The 25,019-nt window shown below is 40.9% G+C and overlaps 1 protein-coding gene across 1 annotated transcript; it reads left to right on the top strand.

Annotated features, from left to right (window-relative positions):
* Positions 1-25,019, top strand: pdgfra (platelet-derived growth factor receptor, alpha polypeptide). Its single transcript, XM_024259103.2, has 29 exons — positions 1-207; positions 2,169-2,244; positions 2,333-2,599; positions 2,679-2,939; positions 4,884-5,032; positions 5,934-6,096; positions 6,889-7,081; positions 7,268-7,383; positions 7,454-7,750; positions 7,822-8,088; positions 8,170-8,300; positions 8,386-8,554; positions 8,639-8,828; positions 9,038-9,153; positions 9,261-9,387; positions 9,470-9,663; positions 11,457-11,551; positions 11,749-11,881; positions 12,080-12,184; positions 14,025-14,135; positions 14,495-14,648; positions 15,638-15,798; positions 16,051-16,166; positions 17,842-17,964; positions 18,066-18,177; positions 19,958-20,057; positions 20,207-20,312; positions 20,791-21,026; positions 23,155-25,019. Exons 2-29 carry the CDS (start codon positions 2,187-2,189, stop codon positions 23,300-23,302), a joined length of 4,398 nt encoding a protein of 1,465 aa, XP_024114871.1. The 5' UTR covers positions 1-207; positions 2,169-2,186; the 3' UTR covers positions 23,303-25,019.

Raw genomic sequence — 25,019 nt, 5'->3', positions numbered from 1 at the left:
GCTGTTTTCGGCTGCAGGGGTTGGAGGGGGGAGGACTGTAACTTTTGAATCAGTTACAGGTCGCCGTGGCTGCAGCGCAGTTGTGAAGGCGGTCGCGGATGCAGGCGGAGGGTCGCGCGGACGAACGCTCTCACTGCGCGCGAGGATCCTATTTTCCTGGATATCATCGTCATCGCACTTTAGAAATATAGAAGGGATTAGGAAAAGGTAACTCCGTTTAAGTAGTTTTATTACTTATTTTGATTTTTTTTTAGTCTGAACCAATTTTCTGCAAACTTCTTACAACAAAAGTTTCTTAAACTTTATCGGTCAGCTTCCAGACTTTACAGCTTTTCTTAACTTCATTAAGAGGAGTTTGGTAAAGCTTTCTCTGATGTCCTGACCATATGGTGTCCCCCCTGCGCGCCGAGCGGGGAGACGTGGCTGGCTCTGCAGGATAAAGGCGCTCAGTTCTGGCCTCACAGCTGGAGGTGACTGCGTTGCGGGATGCTGCTTTTGTCGCTTAATGGGGAACACATTTGGAGTGCTCTACGCAGCGAAAGATCTTCTCCTCCTGTGGAATTTTACTGGGAATTAAACCTTTGGAGTGACGCTTAATGGACTTAATGGATCTGGAACAATAAGGAGAAAAAAGAGGAGCTCTGGTTTTCTGTTGGAGGATGAGTGGGGGTTTACCACACACTCTACCACCTCCCAAACCACACTGTGACACCCAGGCCTTCTGCATCTTCAACCACGGTCACTTTTAGAAAGATCCGCCTTCATTCTCAGCTCTAACTGAAGCTGAAACCGATCATCTTCTCTCAGCTGTTGCACAGATGGACCCCAGCCCAGCACAGGCGGCTCTGCGCATTTGCCGAGGCGCGTAAAAGACGCGCAGGACGCGCGGAGCCGGAGCGCCTCTGCAGTCTGGTGACGCGCACGAGATCTCCGCTAAAGCTGTGGATAAAAAGCGGAAACATAATGCGCATAATGTGCATGTGATTCCCACGCATATACACTTTGAGTGCGCTAATTATAGAGTTAACAGAGCCAGACTCCTCATGGACTGTTCGGGCTTTTTTCTAGGAGAACCGCAGCAAACTACACGAAGACGTTAGAGGAACTCTGATGACAGACTCCCAGAAACAATGTCTCAAACAAAATGTCACATATAAGTCATTCAAAGCGAGCAGAGCTGCGGTTTGCCGACATTCAAAGGTTTCAAGTCGCTATCAGACAGACAGAACCACAATTTCCACATGTCAGATCTGTGTGTGAAGATTGTGGAGTAGTGGCTGGACCAAACCGAACACTTCAAACTCTTCAAACATTGTGGACATTTCTGGATTAAGGCTCAAATTTAGAGACAATCAAGTAAAAAGTTTCCAAAATTTGCATTGAAGTTCCGATGAGGCGGTTTGTGGTGAAATGGTGGACTGTGTCGCCCTCTACCGAAGCATCCGTGCTCTACACGTCCTCGAATCTTTTATTTTAGCACTCCTAAGACTTCCTAAACTCTTGACTGCAGTACAAATTGAAGTAATAAGAAAATATCTGGATAGTAACTGGTGTGCACCAGATAGTAACTTCTAGAGACCCCCTATGAAAAAAACAAATAAATGAAATGCCACTTCATTTTTTTTAACTTCAATGTCCCTTTAGGGGAATAAGCAGCAGAAAAAAACAAAATTTTTTTGATGATCTTTTTTTCTTTCTTGTGTAGTTAAAGGGTTGAGGAACTATACTGTTATCAAATTAACTGCTAATAGAGAATTTTCAACAGTTTTCTGAATGGTGCCTTACTGTGGAGCTCAATTGAAGCAAATATTATTTGAAAACCAAATACAACAAATTAAAAAAAAAAAAAAAAAGATGTTCGGCCTAAAAAATGGTAACATGTCTGAAACTTTTTGCTATTCCAAAAATAACTTTTTAGATTGCAAAACTTTAAACTTCCATTTCAAACCTTTTTTTTCAGTTTTGCAGAGTTTTGAAATTGAAATTTTGAGTTTTGAAACTTAAAAAATCCACATTTGAAGCTGAAAATAATTAAGTTTATCTTCAAATACCAAAAAGTTCTGGACATTTTACATTTATTTATTCATTTTGTCCTTTGTTTTATTTGGATTTCAAATAATTTTGGCCCCAATTTAGCTCCATACTTTATTTTGTCTCTGTCTTCACAGGCCCGAGCATCCACAACCATGGGTGGGGTGAGGACATGTCCTGTCTTAGAGAGATTCTTGGTGCTGCTGATTCTAAGTAAGCAGCTGTTTCAGTGCTGTAAAGAAATGTACAACTCTGTTTTTACGCCGTGAATCCCTCTTACGGTTGATAATCCATCCCCCAGTCGCCTCTGCAGTTGCAAGACCAACCATCATCCCGAACCAAAAGGAGATCTTTCTGCCGCCTCACTCTTCCTTCAATTTGACCTGCATTGGGGAGAATCAAAAAGTCTCGTGGGACGAGCCTCTGCCGGAAAACTCCTTCATCATTCCGGAGAACAACTCTGCCACTCTGCACATTTCCAGCGCCACCGTGGAGAACACGGGCTTCTATGTGTGCTATAATGAAGAGCAGGAAGACAGTGAAGTGGACATCTATGTCTTTGTAACAGGTCTGTTTCATTTCATACTTGTTAGGACATTTCTCAACAAGAAAACCGTGTTCTGAAGAGTCTCTGGTGTTTCTTGCAGATCCCGACCACCTGTTTGTCCCAGTGTCTCCAGAAAGCCTCCATCTCATCTTCTCCCCACCGATGGTGGAAATCCCATGCCGTGTGTCTCACTCGGATGCTCACGTCATCCTGAGGAGGGTTCCCAACGGGGAGCAGATTTCCTCTCCCTATGATGCAAAGATCGGCTTTTTTGGGATTAGTGCTCCTGGACAGTACCGGTGTGAGAGTTCTGTGAACGGCCGCACTGTAAAAAGTGACATCTACACCGTGACCAGTAGAGGTGAGCAGATTTTCTTTAAAAAACCTAAAAGATACAAAGCAAACACACTCTTTTGTGGGAGCTTCATGGAGGTCTGTTTCTGCACGTCAGTGAGCAACGGTGACATCTATCATGAATGAGGACATGAAAGCATATTTCTTTTTTTGTCTGTGAGATGGTAGTGCTTATATTCAATTCAATTCAGTTTTATTTATATAACCCAATATCACAAAAAACAATTTCCTAATCGGGCTTCATGCCAGTAATTGTACAGAAGCAGAAGGTCGGTCATAACATTTAGACAATAGCTAATTGTAAAACTAAACGGCCTAAAAAACACTGGTGTTCCCTGTCCTAAGACCCCCCTTCCCGGTAAGGAAAAACTCCTACAAAAAGGAAAAAAAAATAAACCTCAGGGATGTCCACATGAAGGAGAGATCCTCTCCTAGGATGGACAGGCGATTTACCAGGATTGTTAAAGAGGAATTAGCTTATACAACTCTACAACTACGTATTTGAATAGAGTTCAGCCAGATATGACAGGGGGGCGGTGGGGAGTGAGGTCGAAAGTTAAGACAAGCCAGAGGCGAGGTCCACGGCCAAGACAAGCCAGAGGCATGGTCCACAACTAAGACAAGCCAGAGGCGAGGTCCACGGCCAAGACAAGCCTGAGGCATGGTCCACAACTAAGACAAGCCAGAGGAATGGTCCACGGCCAAGACGAGCCAGAGGCGAGGTCCATGGCCAAGACGAGCCAGAGGCATGGTCCACGGCCAAGACGAGCCAGAGGCGAGGTCCATGACCAAGACGAGCCAGAGGCATGGTCCACGGCCAAGACGAGCCAGAGGCGAGGTCCACGGCCAAGACGAGCCAGAGGCATGGCGATCCACCAGGAATCTGAAATCCCTACCGCTCCCCCGGAGGAGGTGAGCGGAAGAAGAACAACATGTGGATCACACTGCACCAGCTGATGTGGATAATAACAATGATACAAAATCTTGAATTTTTAGCATATCAATATTAATCTAGACCATATTTGTTAAGTCAAGGCCTGGGGGCCGGAGCCGGCCCACTGGGTGATTATTTCCGGCCCACCAGATCATTTTATATTTCTGTTGTTGACGGCCTGATGTTATCCTGCACAAGAATTGCATTGCTGAATTGTCACATTTTGACAAATCGTTAAGGACCCCCCCCCCCCTGCCAGCATCAAAAAGTGCCCCCAACTCGTCGTTTTTTTAAAGTCTATTTAAATCAAGGCTTCCAAACTTCTGGGCTGCAAACTGGTACTGGGACATGGAACACACTGGTACCCTAACCCTAACCCGGTACCATACAGTCGGTACCGGGCGTAGACCAGTACTGGTTACAGACGCGGTACCAGACGCAGTACCAGGCTTAGTGTGCCTACTGGTATCGTCTGCAACCCGAGGTTCAGCCCGCATTAAAAAGTTGTGTTTTAAAAGTTTAAAGAGTGTGTTGAATAAATGTTTATCCCATTCGGCCCGTGACCTAAGGTGTGTTTTGGATTTGGACACAAATGCGATCGAGTTTGACACCCATGATTTAGACCCACAAGAGTTACAACAGAGGGAATCGACCACCAGGGCCCTGTTTATCAAACCTACTTCCCTATGCTGAGTTCCGTGGAGAAATATGTGTGATGAAAATTCTAATTATTCTCCAAACTTTATTACAGTAAGTAAGGGAGCTATAAATTCAATATTCTCTGATTACTAGCTAGCCTGGCTGTAAGCTTGTCCAAAGGGGAATGTTTTTAGGCTAACTTTGAATGTGGAAACTGTCTGCCTCTCTTACATGAGTTGGGAGCTTGTTCCATAAAACAGGAACTTGGTTACAGAAGGCTCTAACTCCAACTGTACTTTTAGAAATTCTAGGAACCACAAGCAGTTCTGCATTATGTGAGCAAAGTGTTCTGAGATCTTAATATCTGCTCTTACTTAGGTGTAGACAGTGAGGAAAAGGAGAGAAACTTCACAGTGGAAGTGACTGCCACTGCCAGAAGAGTGAGAGCTGGGCAGCCTCTCAACATCACATGCATCGCCCGGCCTGTCTCCAACTACAAGCAGGAGTGGGTCTATCCAAGGACACAGGCAAGGCGCAGTATTTCTTTTTCCTTCTGTGTTTTTACAGCTTCATCCATCCATTTTACCTTCAAGTTTGGTCATTCCCTCACCAGCAGCACAGGGCCTTAAATAGACAAGTGATGTTTTTTTCTTTTTATTTATTTTTTAGTGGAATATAGGGCTAAGTGGCCTTAGTGGCTGCAAAGTATGCGTATGGAAGGCAGACGCTTCACGCGGTGTGAGGCATGAGCCAAACAACCCACTGTGGCAGTTAACCCCATGTGGGAGAGTCTGGCAGGGAAGTTAAAGTTCAGCACACATTGCCCCAGGGAGGGAGGAAGTTCAAAAGAAAGGATATGAGGGGATGGTAAATCTTTTGGACCTAGTGACTATGAGTTGATCGGGTCAGAATTTGTTAAACACTTCAACAGCTGAGGCGTTGCCGGTGACGCTTAAACACTAAATCTTTAACATAGCGTAACTTTTCAACCATTAACACGATAATTCCAGTAGATTCTGAAGGAAAAAAAATCAGCTTTTCTCCTTCAGAATCTACTGGAATTAACAAGTTATTGGTAGAAAGGTTAAAGTAAATCAAAGAACAGAAACACTGGAGCTCCAGTAACGAAATAGCCCGCCTTTGAAACGCTTGTGTCAGATATCTGGGGCAGTTTCAGACCTGATTTATGTTTGTTTTTACCCCAATTCTTAATGTGTGCTGCAGGTTAAGAATTTTCCAGAGATAGTGAGGTTGGAATCCTTACCCACAATCCTCATCTCAACTGCAGTTACAGACCTTTAAAAAGCTCTGTAATCCAGACTCATCTCATGTGGATGACCCAGTGTTTTATTTAGCCTTTAGTCATACCTGTGAAATGGAAATGAACAAGTTGAAAGTATTTCTGTTGTTTTTTGTCTGTTTTTGCAGGCTGAGAATGCCACTCACGTAAGGGAAACATTCTCTGACCATGCCAGCTTCACCATCAGCATCTCAAAAGCCAGGCCTCAGGACACTGGCATCTACAAGTGCACCGCAATAAGCCTGGAAAGCGGAGACATTCGGAACAGCCTTTTGTCTGTGACTGTCTATGGTAAATCTTCCTTAACCTCTAATCGTCTGCTCAAGCAAATTGTTGTTCTTAAAAACATTGACTGTGCGCATTACTCACCCAAAGAAATAAGCAACAGAGAAACGTTTTTTTATGTTTTTTAAGTGCTAAACATTTTCCAGATTTCTATTACCCAGATAGCAAGGCTAAGTAGGCCCCATATGGTTTGAAAATGGGCAGAAAATGTCTACTGCCGAGGTCGCTACAGCATAGCTCACTACAGCGGAGCTTGCTAGCTCTCTACAGAAGAGTTTGCTAGCTCACTACAGTAGAACTTGCTAGCATGCTACACGCCCACTGGGAGACTAGCTAGCATAATGAACCAACCCACTGAGTGCACACAGTTGGGCCCACCACAGAAACTGTGGACAAACCCAATCGGGGTCCTGCATTTTCTGCCCACTTTTAAACCACATGGGGCTCACTTAGCCTTGCTGGCTGGGTACTGGTGCAATAATAAGAATATGTGTTCAAACCAGTGGCGCACACACACACACACACACACACACCCCCACACACACATGCAGGTAAATGATGAGTTCTGCATGTGTGCACAAGGTGCTTTCAGAAAATTATTTTCTGCTTTCCACCCATGAAGCTTCAGCTCTGCTTTCAACATCAGTGAGTGTGTTTTATGGGATTGTTTCAACAGATGTGGGTCAGGCCTTCATTTCACCTCGACCTTGTCATCAGTCTGTCTCCTTTTGATCCACCGTCACTTCGTTTTTTTCTTTTTTCTGTGCTCATTCTTTCATTCTTGTGTTTGTGCTTCAGAGGAAACTTCCTCCATTGTCCTGGACCACAGCGGCATCTTTGAGACAGAGTTTGTCAACCTTTTAGATGAGACTCAGTTCACCATTCTCATCGACGCAGATCCAGGGCCCAAAATCACATGGATGAAAGACGACAACGCCATACCAGAAAACTACTACATCTTCACTAAAACTAGTCATTTTGAAGGAAATCGGTGAGCATACTCCCCCATTTCTTTGATTTCTGCTGCCTCATAGTTTCTTGTTTGATAGTCTTTTTTTCTTTACAAGGCCTAGGGAGGAAGTTAAACTTTAAGTATCATCACTCATTTGGATATAGTCTTCATAGATATAGATACATTCGTCCACTGTGTTCTAAAGTTCTAATTTTGTTCTCAAAGGTATCAGAGTGTTCTGACACTCCGACAACCATTGGAGAAAGACAGCGGAAATTACACCATCACAGCCCTAAGTGGCTCCCACACGGCTCACTTTTCTTTCATCCTCGTGGTAAAAGGTTCGGCTAACGTGAAAGCACTCTACAGATAGGTGTATAGTCAAAATCTCACCACTTGTCTTCGTTTCAGCTTCTAGTGGAGCAATGCTTCCCCCGTCATCAGCTCCTGTGCTGCTACCGGATAAGGATGAGTTGTTGGTGCCCCTCAACACTCCTTTCACCTTGACGTGTCGCGGAGAGGCCAAACTAGAGTGGGACACGCCCCATGATGTTTCTGTGCGAGTACAGCAGGACCACAGCGGGCTTTTTGTCACCACCATCACAGTGGATTGTGCTGAAGCGCTTCACACGGGCTCCTACAAGTGCTTCTACAGCGGAAGCAACGCAGAGGATTCCAAAATTCGGAGCATCTACGTCTTTGTTCCAGGTGTGTTCACAGCTGCAAGCACTCTTTCAGTTTGTCTCTTCATGGTCTAACACTTGTTGTGCCTGACACAGATCCTGATGTTCCTTTCCTTTCATCACTGGAGCCTTTCAGCAACCACGTCCTGTCCGATCATGAGGAAATGGAGATCGAGTGCAGGGTGTCTGACCCCAGCGCTAACGTGACATTGATAAACTTGGAAACCCAGCAGCCTGTGCCAAGTGTTTATGACAGTAAGAGGGGTGCTTTGGGGGTGTTCACAGCTGGAACCTACGTCTGCAAGGCCCTTATAAACGGAAACGAGTACTACAGTGAGGAATACATCGTTCATGGTTGGCCAGGTGAATTTTTAGGGGTTTTGATTGCAGATCCTTTCACTTGTTATTTGTGCAATGACACAAGCACTTTTAATTGCATCTCAGGCGGAACAGCGCTGCATGTGGAGCTGAAAGCTAAAAGGACTGCCCTGCTGGTGGGAGAAACAATCACTATCACCTGCCTTGCTCGAGGACCAGAGATCCTGGAGGACAACTGGAAATACCCGGGCAAAGGGGTGAGAGCCATTCTGCACCAAAAGAGCTGTCAGCACTAAGGTTCGCTCTGGCACTGAGCTGTTCCTTTTCCTTTTTGCTCGGCAGGCTAACCGCGGTACCAAAACGGTGCGCGAGAACAAGAAAGATCAGGAGATCCTGTACACCCTGACAATCCCGCAGGCCTCAGTCAAAGACAGTGGCAGCTATTCCTGTTCCATTGTTGACATAGCTAACAATGAAATTCAGACAAAAGAACTAGATATTCAAGTGTTTGGTATGTGTTTCGATGCTATGCCTTTGAGTCTTTGCTTTTCAAGAAGCGATCCCTGAAATAGGGCAATGTCCTGATTTTCAACAGCTGGTGAATTTGTGTCAATTGATCCGGACTTCCGGGAGCATGAATCGGCAGAGCTGGACGAAGTTCGGGAATTCAGGGCGACAATCCACTCTTTTCCCGACGCCCATGTCACTTGGCTCAAAGATGGGGTTCCGCTCAGTGATGTGACGGCAGAGATCACCACCAGCCTGAGGCAAATCAGCGAGATCAGGTAAGGCTTTTTTAATTGTTGACACGATCAACGTAATTCCAGTAGATTCTGAAGGAGAAAAGCAGCTCTATGAGCTGATTGTGTTATCGTTTGAAAAAATACAGTCTGTTCAAGATTTTGTGTTTTGTGTTTCACCGGTGACCCCTCAGCTGTTACAGGGTCAATTAGGATTTGAGGGTTTGAGTTGTCGTTTCTGCTGTTGTTTGCAGTTACTTGAGTGTTCTCAAACTGATCCGGGCTAAGGGGGAGGACAGCGGGAACTACACCATGCGAGTGGAGAACAGAAACCAAAGTCGTCATGTCAGCTTAATCCTGGAGGTCAAAGGTCAGGAAAAGGACTGACACAAGCGTGAATTTCTTTTATTTCCTTTGCTGTAGCTTCTTTAACCCTTAACCTCTACTTACAATCTGCTTTTTTTCTCTCTCACTTAGTTCCTGCTGTCATCGTGGACCTGATGGACATCCATCATGGCTCAGCCACTGGCCAGTCTGTGGTGTGCATTACCAGAGGGCAGCCCCCTCCTGCAGTGGAGTGGTTCATCTGCAAGAGCATTAAACAGTGAGCTCACTCAAAAATGAGGTGGAAGACGTGTCAAACACCAAACTGATCTGGTCACGTGTTTGCCTCTGCTTTGGCCCAGGTGTGGCAACGATTCGTCTTTTTGGGTGCCCCTCCCCACCAACTCCACAGACGTCACGTTTGACTCACACTTTGAAGGGAATAACCTGGAGAGCCAGGTGGTGTTCGGCCACCTGGAGAGTACGCTGGCCGTCCGCTGTCTGGCCAGGAATGAAATGGCCACTGTCAGTAGAGAGGTCAAACTGGTGTCCAGTGGTGAGTGTTCACATGTTTAACTCATTCTTACGTTCTAAAAATAACATGTGATAGTTGAAATCTGCATAGCAGTAGGATTACAGATGTTTTAAGTAGTTCTGTCATGGGATTAATTAACTGTGACCTGTAATTTATTAATTATACGATTTTTAATCTAATAGTTGCCGTTAAAAGCCTCACTTTGAGGTATTTTACTTAAGTTTGTGACATTGTGGTGCAGAAAAAAATCAAATTGAAACTAAAAAGGTGCTTTATTACAATGTTTTATTATAAATGGCTTCTAACCTTTTCTTTGACATCACTGAGGGGGTTTTTTTTTCAATCTTGAACAAATAACAAAATAAAATACAGAACAAAAAACATTAGGTCCAGAATGCTCTAATTTACCACATCAAAAATCAGTAGGAACACATTTCTGACGAATCCAAAAATGATTGAACACAAACGTCTTTATAATAAAAAATTAGCAAAACTCTAAATTAGCCTAAAACACTGGAAAAATGTCTAAACTAGCCAAAACAACTAGCATATTGCTATAATATTAGCTAAGCTCCCAATTCGCCAAAAAAGAGGGAAAAATGTATAATTTTGCCAAAACAAAAATGGGAAAAAAAATTTGCCAATTTTGCCAAAATTTGAGCACATTACTAAAATTTTAGCTAAACTCCATATATACTAAAATACTGGAAAAATGTATAAATTAGCCGAAAAACAGATAGCATATTGCAACAATATTAGCTAAGCTCAAAACTATCCAGAAAAAAAGAAAAATGTCTAATTTTGCCAAAAGAGCAGCATATTGATAAAATAATAGCTAAACTCTAAATTATCCTAAAAAATGGGAAGAAATGTCTACTTTTGCCAGAACAGATAGCATAATGTTATAAAATTAGCTAAACTCCAAATAATACTTAAAAAAATATTTGAGCACATTGATAAAATTTGTAATAACTCCAAATAGCCTAAAATCCTGGTAAATTGTCTAAATGTGTCAAAAACAGCTATGAAATGAAAAACTACACTCCAATTACCCTAAAACCCCAGTAGTTCCTGAACATTTTAAAGTTTGAGTGGTGTCTCTAGCTGAAAATATGCTAAGATTCACAAGTTACAAAATGCACAAAGTTTTTGAAGGATTTGAGCAATTTCTGATTCATTTCCTATGGGACATATTTTGCTCAATACTTAAAACGATAAAGTCTATGAATATCAAAAATACAAGCAGTAATGTCCTTGACAGGATGAACGTTTTGATACTAAGATTGCTTAAATTGTTGAAAATGTGATTTTTTTTAGTCAAAAATGTACAGAAAGGAGCTGGAGGATCACTATAGTGTGAATGCTTTAAAGCGTAGGAGAGGAGGATGATCGACAAGATCTACAGCAGATCAGAAAGCAGAACACAGTGTGTTGTTAAAAAGTACCTGTGATATTGCACTGAAAAAAAGCTGCTGTGAAAGACTGACATACTTGCTTCCACTCAACTCCCTCCATCTGTAGAGATCAAGATGTGATCAGTAAATGTTTGCAGTTGTGGGGAAATGTTTTTTTTATTAGGAAGCAGCCATCTTTTCTGTGCTCCTCCTCCTCTCTGTGCTTTGGTAGCTGCTGGCCTCCTGCCCATCCCCACTCACACGTTATCTTCCAAGCATACCTTTGTGGCTTGTTATCTAGACACCCTGCTGATGAGACCCGCTTTTAAGCCTCACAGAGAACATTTCTCCTGCAAGCATCCTGGAGATAGCTGTCTTCTCCTACTGACACATGTGACCACTGGCTTTCCTCCCAAACAGGCCCCCACCCTGAGCTGACGGTAGCTGCTGCCGTGCTGGTGCTCCTGGTCATTGTCATCATCTCACTCATTGTCTTGGTTGTCATCTGGAAACAGGTATTGTTGTGATGATGCATCATTGCTTCTCCTTCTCACCTGCTCATCCATTGATACATCCATGTTAAACACACAGATCAACACTCAGATCAAGATTTTTTTTGTCAACATTGGAGTCCTGCTTCGTTTTGAGACTTCTGATCCATGGACACACGGATTCTCCCATGTGTAATCATGAATGTGTGTGTGTCTTCTAGAAACCACGCTATGAAATCCGCTGGAGGGTCATAGAGTCTGTGAGTCCAGACGGCCACGAGTACATCTATGTGGACCCCATGCAGCTTCCATACGACTCCAGATGGGAGTTTCCTCGTGACAGACTTGTGCTCGGTGAGCCCACTTGTTTTCCAGTCGCAATCTTCCTGCAAAAATGTTGGTCTTCTCAGTTTGTTTTTGAAGTAAATCTCTGATAAGATAACCTGATAATTTTTTTTGACTTGGAATTAGATGGATCAAGAAGGTTTTCAGATGTTGAAAGGCTCTGGATGGAATGTGTGAATGAATGACCGCATATCTTGTTCTTCTCAGGTCGGGTCCTGGGATCTGGAGCTTTTGGGAAGGTGGTTGAAGGAACAGCCTATGGACTCAGTCGCTCCCAACCAGTCATGAAGGTGGCAGTAAAAATGTTAAAACGTGAGTTTAACAAACGGAACACAAAACAAAACAAAACTCAAACTAGAGATGAGTATGTCCGGGAATCACTGGATACCTCATGATACATGGCTCAGGATATCAATGATAATACAATAATTGGTAAAAGTCATCTCTAATAACTCACATTATATAGAAGAACACATATTTTTTTAGGAAAATATATCCCCATTCATTGTTTAGCTTGAACACAATCATAATAAACAACTTCTGTCTTATTTTGTGCAACAAATTATAGACACTTTTGTGCTGAAATCAGTAATACTATGTCTTTGACAAACATTGACACCAATTGAATTGGAATTATCTGTAAAATTCAGTGTTAACAATCGTGAACATGAACAGCAGTGTCACTACTTAATGCTAAATTGTTGTAAACAGCAGAATTGGTTGATAAAATCATCGATTAAGTCATTACACCCCTTCTAGCTGGTAATTAAAGTTGTTTTTCTGAAGTTTAGAGGATCAAGTTAAATAAGTGTTTTTTCTGCAAACATGAAATCCTTTCATTTATAAGCTATAAAAAATGTTTTATTTATTAAGATTATTTTTCTTGGGAAAGCATTAAGTCATTGAGTTGAACTGAGAGGAAAATAAAGAAACCGTCACTGCCAGAATTAACTTGTAACTTTTTCATATTAAGGTTAAAATCATAGATTTTTTTAGACTGATTCACATAAACAAGGGCAGCTGGTGAATCTCATGCAGATTTTGACTTAATATGTGTAGATATTTGTCTTATTTTTGACAAAAAACATCATTTACCTTTAATTCCAAAATTTAACCAAACGGGTTCATTGACTTATTAATGTATCTAGATATACAATTAAAGGAATCAAAAATAGTTTGATGGAATGCAAGTTTCTAAATAATAAAAACATATTGCTTGTTCAGCAGCCCATAATGTCAGCTGTTGGCCAAAGACAAATATTTAACCCCCAAAGGGTCATACCATGATTTTCTTAAGCCTTTCAGAATGGACTATATCCATATATATGATCATATATTACTTTTGGAACACTGAAAAACAAATTATTTAGGAAATATTAGTGATTTTTCATTAGTTTTTTCTGCCCAGAAGTAAAATGACTCTATTCCTGAAGCTCCGCCTGCGACTGTGTGTGTGTGCCTCCCATTTCATGACGTCATCCTAGAGTCTTTCTTTCTTCGTTTCTCCCACGAAAATAAACATTGAAAATTTTTCAAAGATGGATGTACATATTATATATATGCCTTTAGAAGCTCCAGCCATCGGGGCATGGGGGTCTTAAAGGAGCCCCGCATATAAAATAACAACCACCTATTTGAGCTGGAATTCATTGAAGGAAGGACACAATCAGAAGATAAATGGTATTGTTCATCTAAAATGAAAGTTTTTCGCTCATCACCTCTAGTTCTGTGGAGAATTTGGGTGTTGGTGTTACACTGGGGGCGGAGCTGTCAGAGCTGACTCTTCCTGAAAGGGGCGGTCTAACTCTGTGACATCAGATAGTGATGACCCACTCCTTTTCATGGGTATGGGAGGGGCTGCTGTTGAGAGTGCAGGTTTTTGGAGGATTACTCTGAAATGCGTGAATAGATCAAAATACCGCTTTAGGGTTCTCCATTGAATGAACAGTATAATACACTTAAAACCTCAAAAAGTTGGTTTTTCATGGTATCGCCACTTTAATTTAACACCTTAGTCAAAGTAAAACCTGAATTGAATTATTTTTTTCAAGTGGAAATAAATTCAGGCATCAAGAGGTTCAAAATGAAGCTGTTTTATTCAATTATCAATGAACTGATGGAGAATGGTGATGGCTCCTGTCCCTTCTTCCAGCCACAGCCCGCTCCAGCGAGAAACAAGCCCTCATGTCAGAGCTGAAGATCATGACTCATCTGGGTCCACATCTCAACATTGTGAACCTCCTGGGAGCATGCACCAAGTCAGGTGAACAAAACACACCATCAGCAGATGTAAACAAACCCACTCAAGCACATGCTATGTAATAACAGCACACTTTAACGATTGTTGCCTCTCCTCTATAATTTAGACCCTACTTTGCCAACACATGCACACACACACATGCACATTCAGATTTGGTCATTGCAGACATTTACTGCTTTAACAGGCACTAAAGAATGACATTGTGCCTTTAGCTTGTGGTGGGTGTGGGACTTTAATAGTCTTTTTATGGGGAAGTGGAGAGTTGCCCTCCTGACCGCTTTTAGACTTCACGAGCCTCTGATAAGATTAGCCTGCAGACTGACGCCGGTGCACAACTTTATCTCCCCCCGTGTTGTTCCCAGGCCCCATCTACATCATCACGGAGTACTGCTTCTACGGAGACCTGGTCAACTACCTGCACAAGAACAGGGAGAACTTCCTCAGCCTGAGCCCAGAGAAAAACAGAAAAGAGATGGACATATTTGGAATCAATCCTGCAGATGAGAGCAGTAGGAGGTACGCCCCTATCCTCTAAGCAGGACATTTATGTATTAAATATGTATGCACTCTCCCATACTCAAAGCTCTTCACTGGCTCCTGGTTGCTTACCGCCTTCAATATAAAATTTTAGTGCTGACTTTTAGAGCTCTCTATGGTCAAGCTCAGGGGTGTCAAACACAATCGCACAATGGGCCAAAATCCAAAACTCACCTTAGGTCGCGGACCGAACAAGATAAACTTTAAAACCGTGACTTTTTAACACAATTACGAACTAGATATATTGCATTAACAAGATCCCGACTTCAAGCGGCTGAAATGAGCTTCCTCCAGAGGGTATCTGGGTGCTCCCTTAGAGATAGGGTAAGAAGCTTGGTCTTCCAGAGAGAGGTGGGAGTAGAGCCGCTTCTCCTCCACATCCATAGGAGCCAGTTGAGGTGAATCAACCATCTGGCCTGGATGCTTCCTTGACACCTCCTTGGAGAGGATGTCCCACTGGGCGGAGGCGCTGGGGAAGACCCAAGACACCTCAGGGTCCCCCCAAAGGATCTGTAGGAAGTGGCCATGGAGAGGGAAGTCTTTGCTTAGACTGCTGCCCCCAAGTCCCGGATGAGCGAAAGAAGATGGGATGTTTTTTTAAAGCTGCTAAAACAATTGTCTCATATTCTCTTTTATTGGTAACCTAATTTTCTCTTATGGTTAAAGATATTATCTGGCCTCTTCCCCTAATCAGATCAAAGACTAAAGTGGTCTAAGATTTCAGTCTAATTGAATTATAAAGCATGTACCTGTTAATTGTTTTTACCAAATGTCGGTGGTGAAACAGCTCCTCCTCCTCACTGAGACTGTTGATGGATGAGTCACAGTAACCACACCTCTAAACCACCTTGTTTGCCACAGATGCATCTCCCTGTACCCTCAGCTGGAGGGCAGAGGAGGACAAACATCTCCATCTCCGCGGTGGCTGTCATCACTGACCACATTACCCCTCCTGTCTTTGCTCACAGCTATGTGATCCTGTCCTTTGAAAGTAAAGGGGACTACATGGATATGAAGCAGGCCGAAAACACTCAGTATGTGCCAATGCTGGAGATGAACAACGCCTCCAAGTACTCAGACGTCCAGAGGTCAAACTACGACCACCCTCCCTCGCAGAAGGGCTCGAGTGGTACGACTGCACCTTCACCTTCATTTCTCTGTGTTGTTTTTGACTTGATTGAAGAGGTGCACCCTCGTTGGAATTTAAGACTGGCACTGGCCTGTAATTACAAGGAGAAGATAATTGTAGCACCAGCATAATAATGCCCGGTCTCTCCCTGCCATTAGTAAAACCAGGCTCGAGTAGGGAGTGCTAAATTTACACTATGTGGTGATCATATACTCATGGACCGCCTCATTGTGTGTGTTTATTCAAAACCAGAATGTGAGATGGAAAACCTGCTATCAGATGACACGACCGAAGGCCTAACAACCACCGACCTGCTGAGTTTCACCTACCAGGTGGCCAAAGGAATGGAGTTTCTCGCTTCCAAAAATGTAGGTTGGAGTGGAATTCTTCCCTAGATCTGTGTGCTGTATTCTGTTTGATAGCTGCGGTGGGGTAAGCAGTTCTGTGAAGACCACAGGGGCCGTGTACAGCCAGAGCTGGAATTATCATGCAGGGACACGCTGCAGCCTGGAACTATTCCTTCAGCTTCATAGTTATTATCTCTAAATATCCAGCGGTCGCAGCGATCCAGCCAACCGGCATGTTTACATAAGGTCTATGCTTTATGGAGCAAAGTGAAATGTATGGGGTCAAATTAGGATCAGCCTAAAGGGAATGAAAAACAAGCAGGGCTGTGAACATTAATGCGTTAACGCACGCGATTAATCAAAAAGGAATTAACACGTTAATGTTTATTAATGCAAATTAATCAAAGAAATAATCCTTTGCTTTAACTTGGCGGTTAAGGCGTCAACAAGTATTATTTCATTTATCTATTTAGTTATTTATTCGTAATAGATTGACAGCACAAATTAAAAATAAATGTTCAAAATGTGGAGTTATGTGCGTGATTTCATATTTTGATTATTCGCAGATAAGTGGTCAAAAAAAATGTAAAAAAAGAGAAAAAATAATCGCGATTAATCGTGATCAATTTTTTCAGGTTTGAGATTAATTCGTTTTTTTTTTTAATCAATTCCTGGCACTAAAAATAAGATTTGAAATGTGAAAAACAGACATTGTAAAAGAAAACATTTGAATTAAAAGAAAAACTAAAACAAAAATGTTTATTTGTGCTTTCAACTTTCCTTTTTATGTTTCTTATTCGTTGCTTTCAGTTCCCTGTTTTCAGTTTCAATTCAGAGTTTTAAACGTTTTCACCGCTGAGCTGATGCTAATTTTCGACCTAATACATGAAAATTCCTAACAGCAGCTTTTACTAATGGATACTTTTTTTTAAATTGGTCATTTTTAGAGCCAGGAATTGATTAAAAAATAACTAATTGAAAATTGGGGGAAATTAATTGCGATTAATCGCAAATTAGTTTTTTTGTTTGTTGCAGTATTTGCTGACCACTCGTCTGCAAATAATCCCAATACAAAATCATACACAAAACTAAATTCAGAACATTGTATTTTTAATCAAGGTTGTCAATCAACTAAAAACAAATCGGATTAATTGCAATTTTGTGTTGTGATCAATCACAATGTTTTACTTGGTAGATTTTGAGAGAATATGCAGCTTTTGAACAATAACATGCTGTGGAACCCTAAATCGGCGAGGCAAAGCGAAGGACTGCTGCTCCCCGAGGTGCAATTAATTTGCATTAATAAATATTAAGGCATTAATTCTGTTTGATTAATTGCATGAGTTAACGCTTTAATATTCACAGCCCTAGTAATTTTACATTTCACATTTTTTTTATTTACATTTTCAGTATTTTTTTCTCAAATGTACAATATAATTTCAAATGTTCAAGTTTTATTTCAAGTTTTCAATTTTTTTGAAATTCCTTTTCTTTTTTATTTCAGATTTAAAATGCATGGTTTTCAAATGCTCCTTTTTTTTCAAATTTGTAATCTGTTTTTTCTTCCACTTTAAGCTGATTCTGATTTGACCCCATAGGAAATGCTATTCAAGATGAACTTGATGAAAGAGAATACAAAAAAGGTTGTATGGGAAGCTTTTTGCTTCACTCCTATCCATGTTGATTCTCTCTTCAGTGCGTTCATCGGGATCTTGCAGCCAGGAACGTACTCCTCTCTCAGGGAAAGATAGTGAAGATCTGTGACTTCGGACTGGCCCGGGACATCATGCACGACAGCAACTATGTCTCCAAAGGGAGCGTAAGTTTCTGTTCACACCTGCATTCATCTCCAAATCAGACCGTGGCGTTTAAATGTCGCTATGAAAGCTCAGTCTAACGTTTGCTCTTTTTTCATTCCAGACCTTTCTTCCGGTGAAATGGATGGCACCAGAAAGCATTTTTGACAACCTGTACACCACCCTCAGTGATGTGTGGTCTTACGGCATCCTCCTTTGGGAGATTTTTTCGTTAGGTGAGCCTGAAGCAGAAACTATTATTTCACTTGCTCTTTTATTAAACCCAAACCCAAACAGGGTTTGATCAGGTCTCCAGTCTGTTGTACATCTATCAATCACTCTATTTGTAGAGCACCTTTCATTAACGTTAACATTAACATAAAAGACAAAACACAGGTTAAAACAATAAGAAATTATGAACACAGTAAGCTAAAAACACAAAAAGACAAACATTTATATATATGTCTAAGAACTGTTTCCTTTGTTCAATTGCCACATTTCTAACTGCTAGACCGAGGCCCTGTACAGGCTCTTGGTAAATGTATTGAGGACATTAATGACTGGATGTGTCACAACTTACTTCAATTAAACAAAAACAAAACTGAGGTTATTGTCTTTGGGGCTAAAGAAAAAAGGTTAGACGTCACTACAGAGCTTCAATCTATTCAACTAAAAACTACCAACCAGGCCAGAAACTTGGGTGTAGTGATAGACACAGACCTACAGTTTGATAAACACATTAAAGCAGTCACTAAATCAGCCTATTATCATCTCAAAAATATCTCAAGGATTAAAGATCTGATGTCTAAGCAGGACCTGGAGAAACTAGTGCATGCTTTCATCTTTAGTCGACTTGATTACTGTAACAGTGTTTTTACAGGACTACCAAAAAAATCCATCAGGAAACTGCAGCTTATTCAGAACTCTGCTGCTCGGGTTCTCACAAGGACCAAGAAAGTAGACCACATCAGTCCAGTTCTGAGGTCTTTACACTGGTTACCTGTCTGTCAGAGGATAGACTTTAAAGTTCTGTTACTGGTTTATAAAGCTTTGAATGGTTTAGCACCAAAATACATGACTGACCTCCTGACCCAGTATGTACCAGCCAGACCTCTGCGGTCATCAGGATCCGGTCTTTTATCAGTTCCTAGAGTCAGAACTAAACATGGAGAAGCTGCATTCAGCTTCTATGCACCACAGATCTGGAATAGACTTCCCGAAAACCTTAGATCTGCTGAAACACTCAGTGTATTTAAATCCAGGTTAAAGACTCACCTGTTCTCAGCTGCATTTGATTAATATGTATTCAAAAGTTTACGTCCACACTTTTTATCTATGCTTGTTTTAAATTAAAATCTTTTTACTTTCTTTTAATTTTATTTTAATGATTTGAATGATGATGAATGACATTTTTACTATTTCTTTTGATTGTTTCTTTTAATGTTTTATGTAAAGCACTTTGAATTGTCTCTGTACATGAAATGTGCTATACAAATAAACTTGCCTTGCCTTGCCTAGATCTACACATTACAAGTAAAAAATGAAATATTTAGAATCAAACTGAGCATAAATCACAGTTTTAATGACATATACAGTGTTTTTCTACCTTCCTTTAAGGCCCAAAGTGCTTTACAATCACGGGTAGATTCACACACACACATATTTACACACCACCGCCTTACACTGCCACCAACCTACAACCACCAGCATCAATGTGGGCTTCAGTGTTTTGCCCAAGTAAACCTCGACTCATTCATGGCCACTCTGCCTCTTCACCACGGCTGCCACCAAAACAATGAAAGTTAGAGTTGTCACACACCTGAGTGTGTGACATGTATTCTCCACATTCAAGCCATCACCTGGAGGATTTAGTGATGTTAACCCACAATCTACCCCCTTAATGCTAAGTGTCAAGCAGAGGGAGGCATTTTTAGAGTCTTTGGAAATGACTTGGCCTGGATTTGAACTCACGACCTTCCAAAGACTTGTATTCATCCCAAATGTGTTTGTCTGAAGGTGGGACCCCTTACCCTGGGATGGTGGTGGACTCCAGCTTCTACAACAAGATCAAGAGTGGATACAGGATGGCCAAACCTGAGCATGCACCGCCAGATATGTACGTGTTTAAAGGCTTTCTTGTCAAATGATGAATGCATCAGGGCTGTGATGTCCACACTGACTCGCATAAGTCATGGAGAAATTATAAGGCATATGACAGGACGTTCTGTTCCATATAGGATCGTCTTCATTTTTGTGTGTTTCCAGGTATGAGATGATGATGAAGTGCTGGAACAGTGATCCAGAGAAGAGGCCGTCCTTCATGGGTCTAAGTGACGCTGTAGCATCACTGCTGCCCTCCAGCTATAGGAGGGTGAGTCTGCATGTGACCTGTTTTTCCCCCCAGACCTCAAAAGCTTCCTAACACCTGGTTTTTAAATCTACCACCGTTTATCTTTGACGGGTCCTCCCTTTGCTTTCCTTTATTTAACTTTGTTGACTTTTTAAATGTGCTTTTTGCACTGGAAAGTACAGGTTACAAATGGTTTAAATAGACTATTAAAGCAGCAGGCTGTTCATTTCAGACCTCTTCCACATCCTCTGAGTGCGTTGTGGCCGTTTAGACTCTTTCTGTTTAAAAGACATTGGAGCCTAAAGGCTGCAGCTGGCTTTGGTCTGTTCTGACGTAATCTGACTTTATCGCCTCCAACACCCAACCTTAATGACCAGGTTGAACTCCACATCACACACAATGCGTCTTTTCACCTTTTTGTAGCTTTAACAGAAACAGCCGGCCCTTGCTTAGCCTGTGTGGACGTGACAGTGCTAATGTGTCTGTCTGTGTCGTGCAGCACTATGAGAGAGTGAACCGGGACTTCCTGAAGAGCGACCACCCCGCTGTCACTCGGGTGTGCATGGAAAACGACACCGACTATGTCGACATTCCCTACAAGAACCAAGGCAAGCTGAAGGAGCGGGAGAGCGGCTTTGATGAGCAGCGGCTGAGCTCTGACAGCGGCTACATCATTCCACTCCCCGACCTGGACCCCCTCTCTGATGAAGAACATGGAAAGAGGAACAGACACAGGCAAGTTCATCACTATATCAGGGGTGTCCATAAGTTTTTAAAGAGGACCAGATTTGGTGAGGTGAAAACGTATGAGGGTCACCCGTTCAGCCGGACATTCTTTCAACTATTTTAATAGGCTAACATTAATTATATATGGTTTTCATTACAATGGTTTAGTTTTCATTTCTTTCCATTGAACAAATACATCTAAATACGTTTTGACCAAAATTCCTGTCAATTTGTCTATTTTTCGCTCTGTTCATTCCAACGACGTACAATGAGGTTCTTGGCAGGTGAGGCACTGACGTCATCAGTCAGATTTACAAACATATGAACTCTACAGAGTACTGTATTCGACATTTGATTCATGTTTGTTGTTTTAACATTTTCTATGGGGTCAAATATCGTTAATCTTAAAGTGAATGAATAAACAGATTGAAAATTTGAAAAACAGACATTGTAACTGAAAAAAATTGAAAATTCAAAAACAGGCATTATAAATTTGAAAAATAAAGACAATTTGAAAGCAGTTTTAAATTTGGAAATACATCTTGAAAACTTGATCGGTTTATTGAAAATAAAAAAAAAATGGAACATCTGAAAAAAAATATTGAAAATTGAAGGTTGAATTTAAAAAACCTAAAACTGTTACCAATTAATTTTTTTTTCGTTTCTTATTCTTTGCTTTCAGTTCTCTGTTTTCAATTTCAATTCAGAGTTTTTGAGTTTTAGCTGCTGAGCTGATCCTAATTTTACATGGGGGCGGGGCTTAGAGCTAAAAAAAGTTGAAAATTCATAACAGCAGCCGTTACCAATGGATACATTATTTTTTAATTGGTAATTTTATATTTATAGTTTTATTTTTCTAGTTTTCAGTATTTTTTTTTTCAAATTTACAATAATTTTTTTTCAAGTTTTATTTCAAGTTTTCATTTTTTTTCTAATTTACAATGTCTTGTTTTCAAATGTTCAATTTTTTTTTTGTTACAATCTCTCTTTTTCAAATCTTCAATCTGTTTTTTCTGTCATTTTAATCGGATCCTGATTTGACCCCATACAGCTCCAGTCAGTGTGTGGGGGATAGGGGATGAATGGGCTACAGCCTCCTCACCTGCCGATTTCTCGCATATTTGATCAGTAAACTCATAAATTCGCTACTTTTTAACCTATGAAACATTGAAACCCCACTTAGAGAAAAGTAATCAAAGAAAAGACATGTCTAAAAAAACAATACTTGATTTTTTATTTCAATCATTAAAAAGTATTTTCAACATATTCAAGTTATGAATTGTTAAGCTATATTTTGCAGGTAAGGCACAGCCTCACTTGCCTCCCTTGACTGCACGTCATTGGTTCATTCCCACTGATAGTAGAAAATATAATTTATCCAATCACAATAAAGAAACTGTTCACACAGTTTTAGACAAATATGATTGATTTTACAAAAGGAGCCTGCAGGCTGGTAGAGATTTTAAAGCTACCTGTATTTATTCCATGAGCCAGACTTTGGACAACACGTGTGTCTAAATCAAGCCCCGAGGGGCCGGATCCGGCCCTCCAGATCATTTTATTTTATTGTTATTAATGTCCCGATGTTATCTTGAATAATTTTGAAGAAATATATTTTTATGGAGGGTAAAATACTAAAAGTGATTTGAGATTTAAGTTGATTTATTCTGGAATAATATACCTGCCTGTTTTTATTCATAATTATGTTAAAAAGTTACTGTTTTAAAGTTTAAAAAATTGGCATTCTGCTAGCTTTTAGGACTATTTTGGCAATTACTAATTACTAAGATTTGTTTTGGAGTTTAGCAAATATTTCAACTACATGCTAGCAGTTTTGGCTAACTTAGGATTTTATAAAAGTTTTGTTTTTTAAAACAAGTTTTTTCAGGCTAATTTGGCATTTAGCTAATATTTTAGCTAGCTATTAGCTTTAGCGTTTTTAGCTATCAATTTCAGCATTCTCAGCTATCACCACTAGTTTTAAAATGTTGAATAAATGTTTATCCTGTTCGTCCTGCGACCTAAGGTGTGTTTTGGATTTTGACCCCCTGTACGATTGAGTTTGACCCCCCTGGTATACAACAACAAACATCCTGACAAGTGGAGTATTAACTTGTTTGAGTTGTTCCTCTTTCAGCTCCCAGACTTCTGAGGAGAGCGCCATTGAGACAGGGTCGAGCAGCTCCACCTACCCCAAACGTGAAGGGGAGACCCTGGAGGATATCACACTGCTGGACGAGATGTGTCTGGACTGTAGTGACCTGGTGGAGGACAGCTTTCTGTGAAAACTGTCCAGCCTGAGTGGGAGCAACAAGGGATGAAAAACTTGTGAGACTCATAGATCAACCAAAGACTGTTGAGCGCACCTCCTCCTCCTCCTCCTCGTACTCCTTTCAGACCACCCATTGCAAGGACAGAACAGAACCACTTCAGTCTGTGGTCAGTCTGTGGCAACGTGAGGTACGCTACTCTGGACAGCGCCCCCTTCAGGGTTGGAGGAGTGACTGACAAAAATAAAAATGTGACTTGGAAAAAAGGACCTCAAGAACTTTGGAGCTTTTCTGTCGGACCTATCCAGCTACAAAAGTATCATCATTAATGTTCAGAGCTTTATTTCATCGGGCATTCTCTTCACAGCAACGAGGATTCATTTGTTAAACCACTAAGGATGCACTATTTATACTAGAAGATGCCATCACTAAGCACAATTTCCCAATAATCCAAGAACTGTTTTCCAGAGAAGCAACTGATGCTGGAAAAATCAGAAGCAGCGCATGGATTTCAAGCTCAATGTTCGAACTATTGCTTATGACAATATCATGTTTTTTGTTCTTAAGTAGATGTGGTAACTCAAATTTATTTTTTTACTTTATTGTTAAATGTGTACTTCTTTTTTCATGAACAAAAAGTAGAAAGTGACCGTAGCTGATGGCTTTGAAGAGACAAGCTTAGGGGGTGAAATCAGGATCAGCTTAAAATGAATGAAAAACAAGATTCAAAATTTGAAGAAACTATTATACATTAAAAAAAATAAAGAAATTTGAAATCAGTTTTGAACTTGAAAATACATATTTCAATTCAGAGTTTTTGAGTTTTGGCTGCTGAGCTGATCCTCATTTGGCATGGGGGCGGGGCTAAAAAAAGCAGCTGTTGCTAATGATGCATTATTTTTTAATTGGTAATTTTACATTCATACTCTTTTTTTTCAAGTTTTCAGCATTTTTTCAAATTTTCAAGTTTTCATTTTTAAGTTTTCATTTTTTTTGTTACAATGTCTATTTTTCAAACTTTCAATCTTTTTTTCGTTCACTTTAAGCTGATCCTGATTTGACCCTATGAAAGGTCCTGTACAACTTTACACCCCCATTTTATTTTAGCTTAAACACATAAAACGGTTACATTTAGCACAGATAGTTAGTGTGATGTAAATAACCTCAGAGTCGTTTTATAAAAGAGAATTATTGGAATAGTACTCAAGTATTTTATGTGAGCACATATGAAGCTTCTGCACCCTCGTTTACTTCAGTGACATCATGGCTTTGGACAAATCAGTGTTTAGAAACGGGTTCTTCTGAACCTGTTCCAGGTTAACTCAGTGAAAGTGTTCAGAGAGACAGCGCCATCAACAGACTCCAGGCTGCTGAAACAGTTGGTCCGGTGCACAGAGGATGGAGCACAAACCTCTTCCTGCTGTTTCAGCAGCTTGCCTCTTCCCACTGACTGTCACATGAAATCCGATCAGCTGTTGCACTTTCCTTCTGTCTGTCCATCCACGCTGCAGATGAACTGATGGACTGCCAGCCTGAGCTTTCAGACTCCTGCTACGTTTGTGGTTGAAGTTGGATGTGAATGTTTACTCTGTGAGTGATGTGCTGACAATGGTACCCTATCATGTAGTTCTACGTAAACGCACCAAGTACGATGTTTTATACCATATTTCCTTATTTTACCATATGTACATTCAGATGATTTATATTTCAATAAATGATTTATAATGTAAAA

Source organism: Oryzias melastigma, linkage group LG4 (assembly GCF_002922805.2).
Source record: "Oryzias melastigma strain HK-1 linkage group LG4, ASM292280v2, whole genome shotgun sequence".
Taxonomy (NCBI): Eukaryota; Metazoa; Chordata; class Actinopteri; order Beloniformes; family Adrianichthyidae; genus Oryzias; species Oryzias melastigma.
This window is presented reverse-complemented; position numbering and strand designations above follow the sequence as displayed.

What these genes read in the sequence shown, in the direction of transcription:
- pdgfra (XM_024259103.2), top strand. Translation starts at nt 2,187, where the DNA reads ATGGGTGGGGTGAGGACATGTCCTGTCTTAGAGAGATTCTTGGTGCTG. An exon ending in TTTCATCCTCGTGGTAAAAG is followed by an intron (nt 7,384 to 7,453) that starts GTTCGGCTAACG and finishes TCTTCGTTTCAG; the next exon opens with CTTCTAGTGGAGCAATGCTT. An exon ending in GGCAGTAAAAATGTTAAAAC is followed by an intron (nt 12,185 to 14,024) that starts GTGAGTTTAACA and finishes CCCTTCTTCCAG; the next exon opens with CCACAGCCCGCTCCAGCGAG.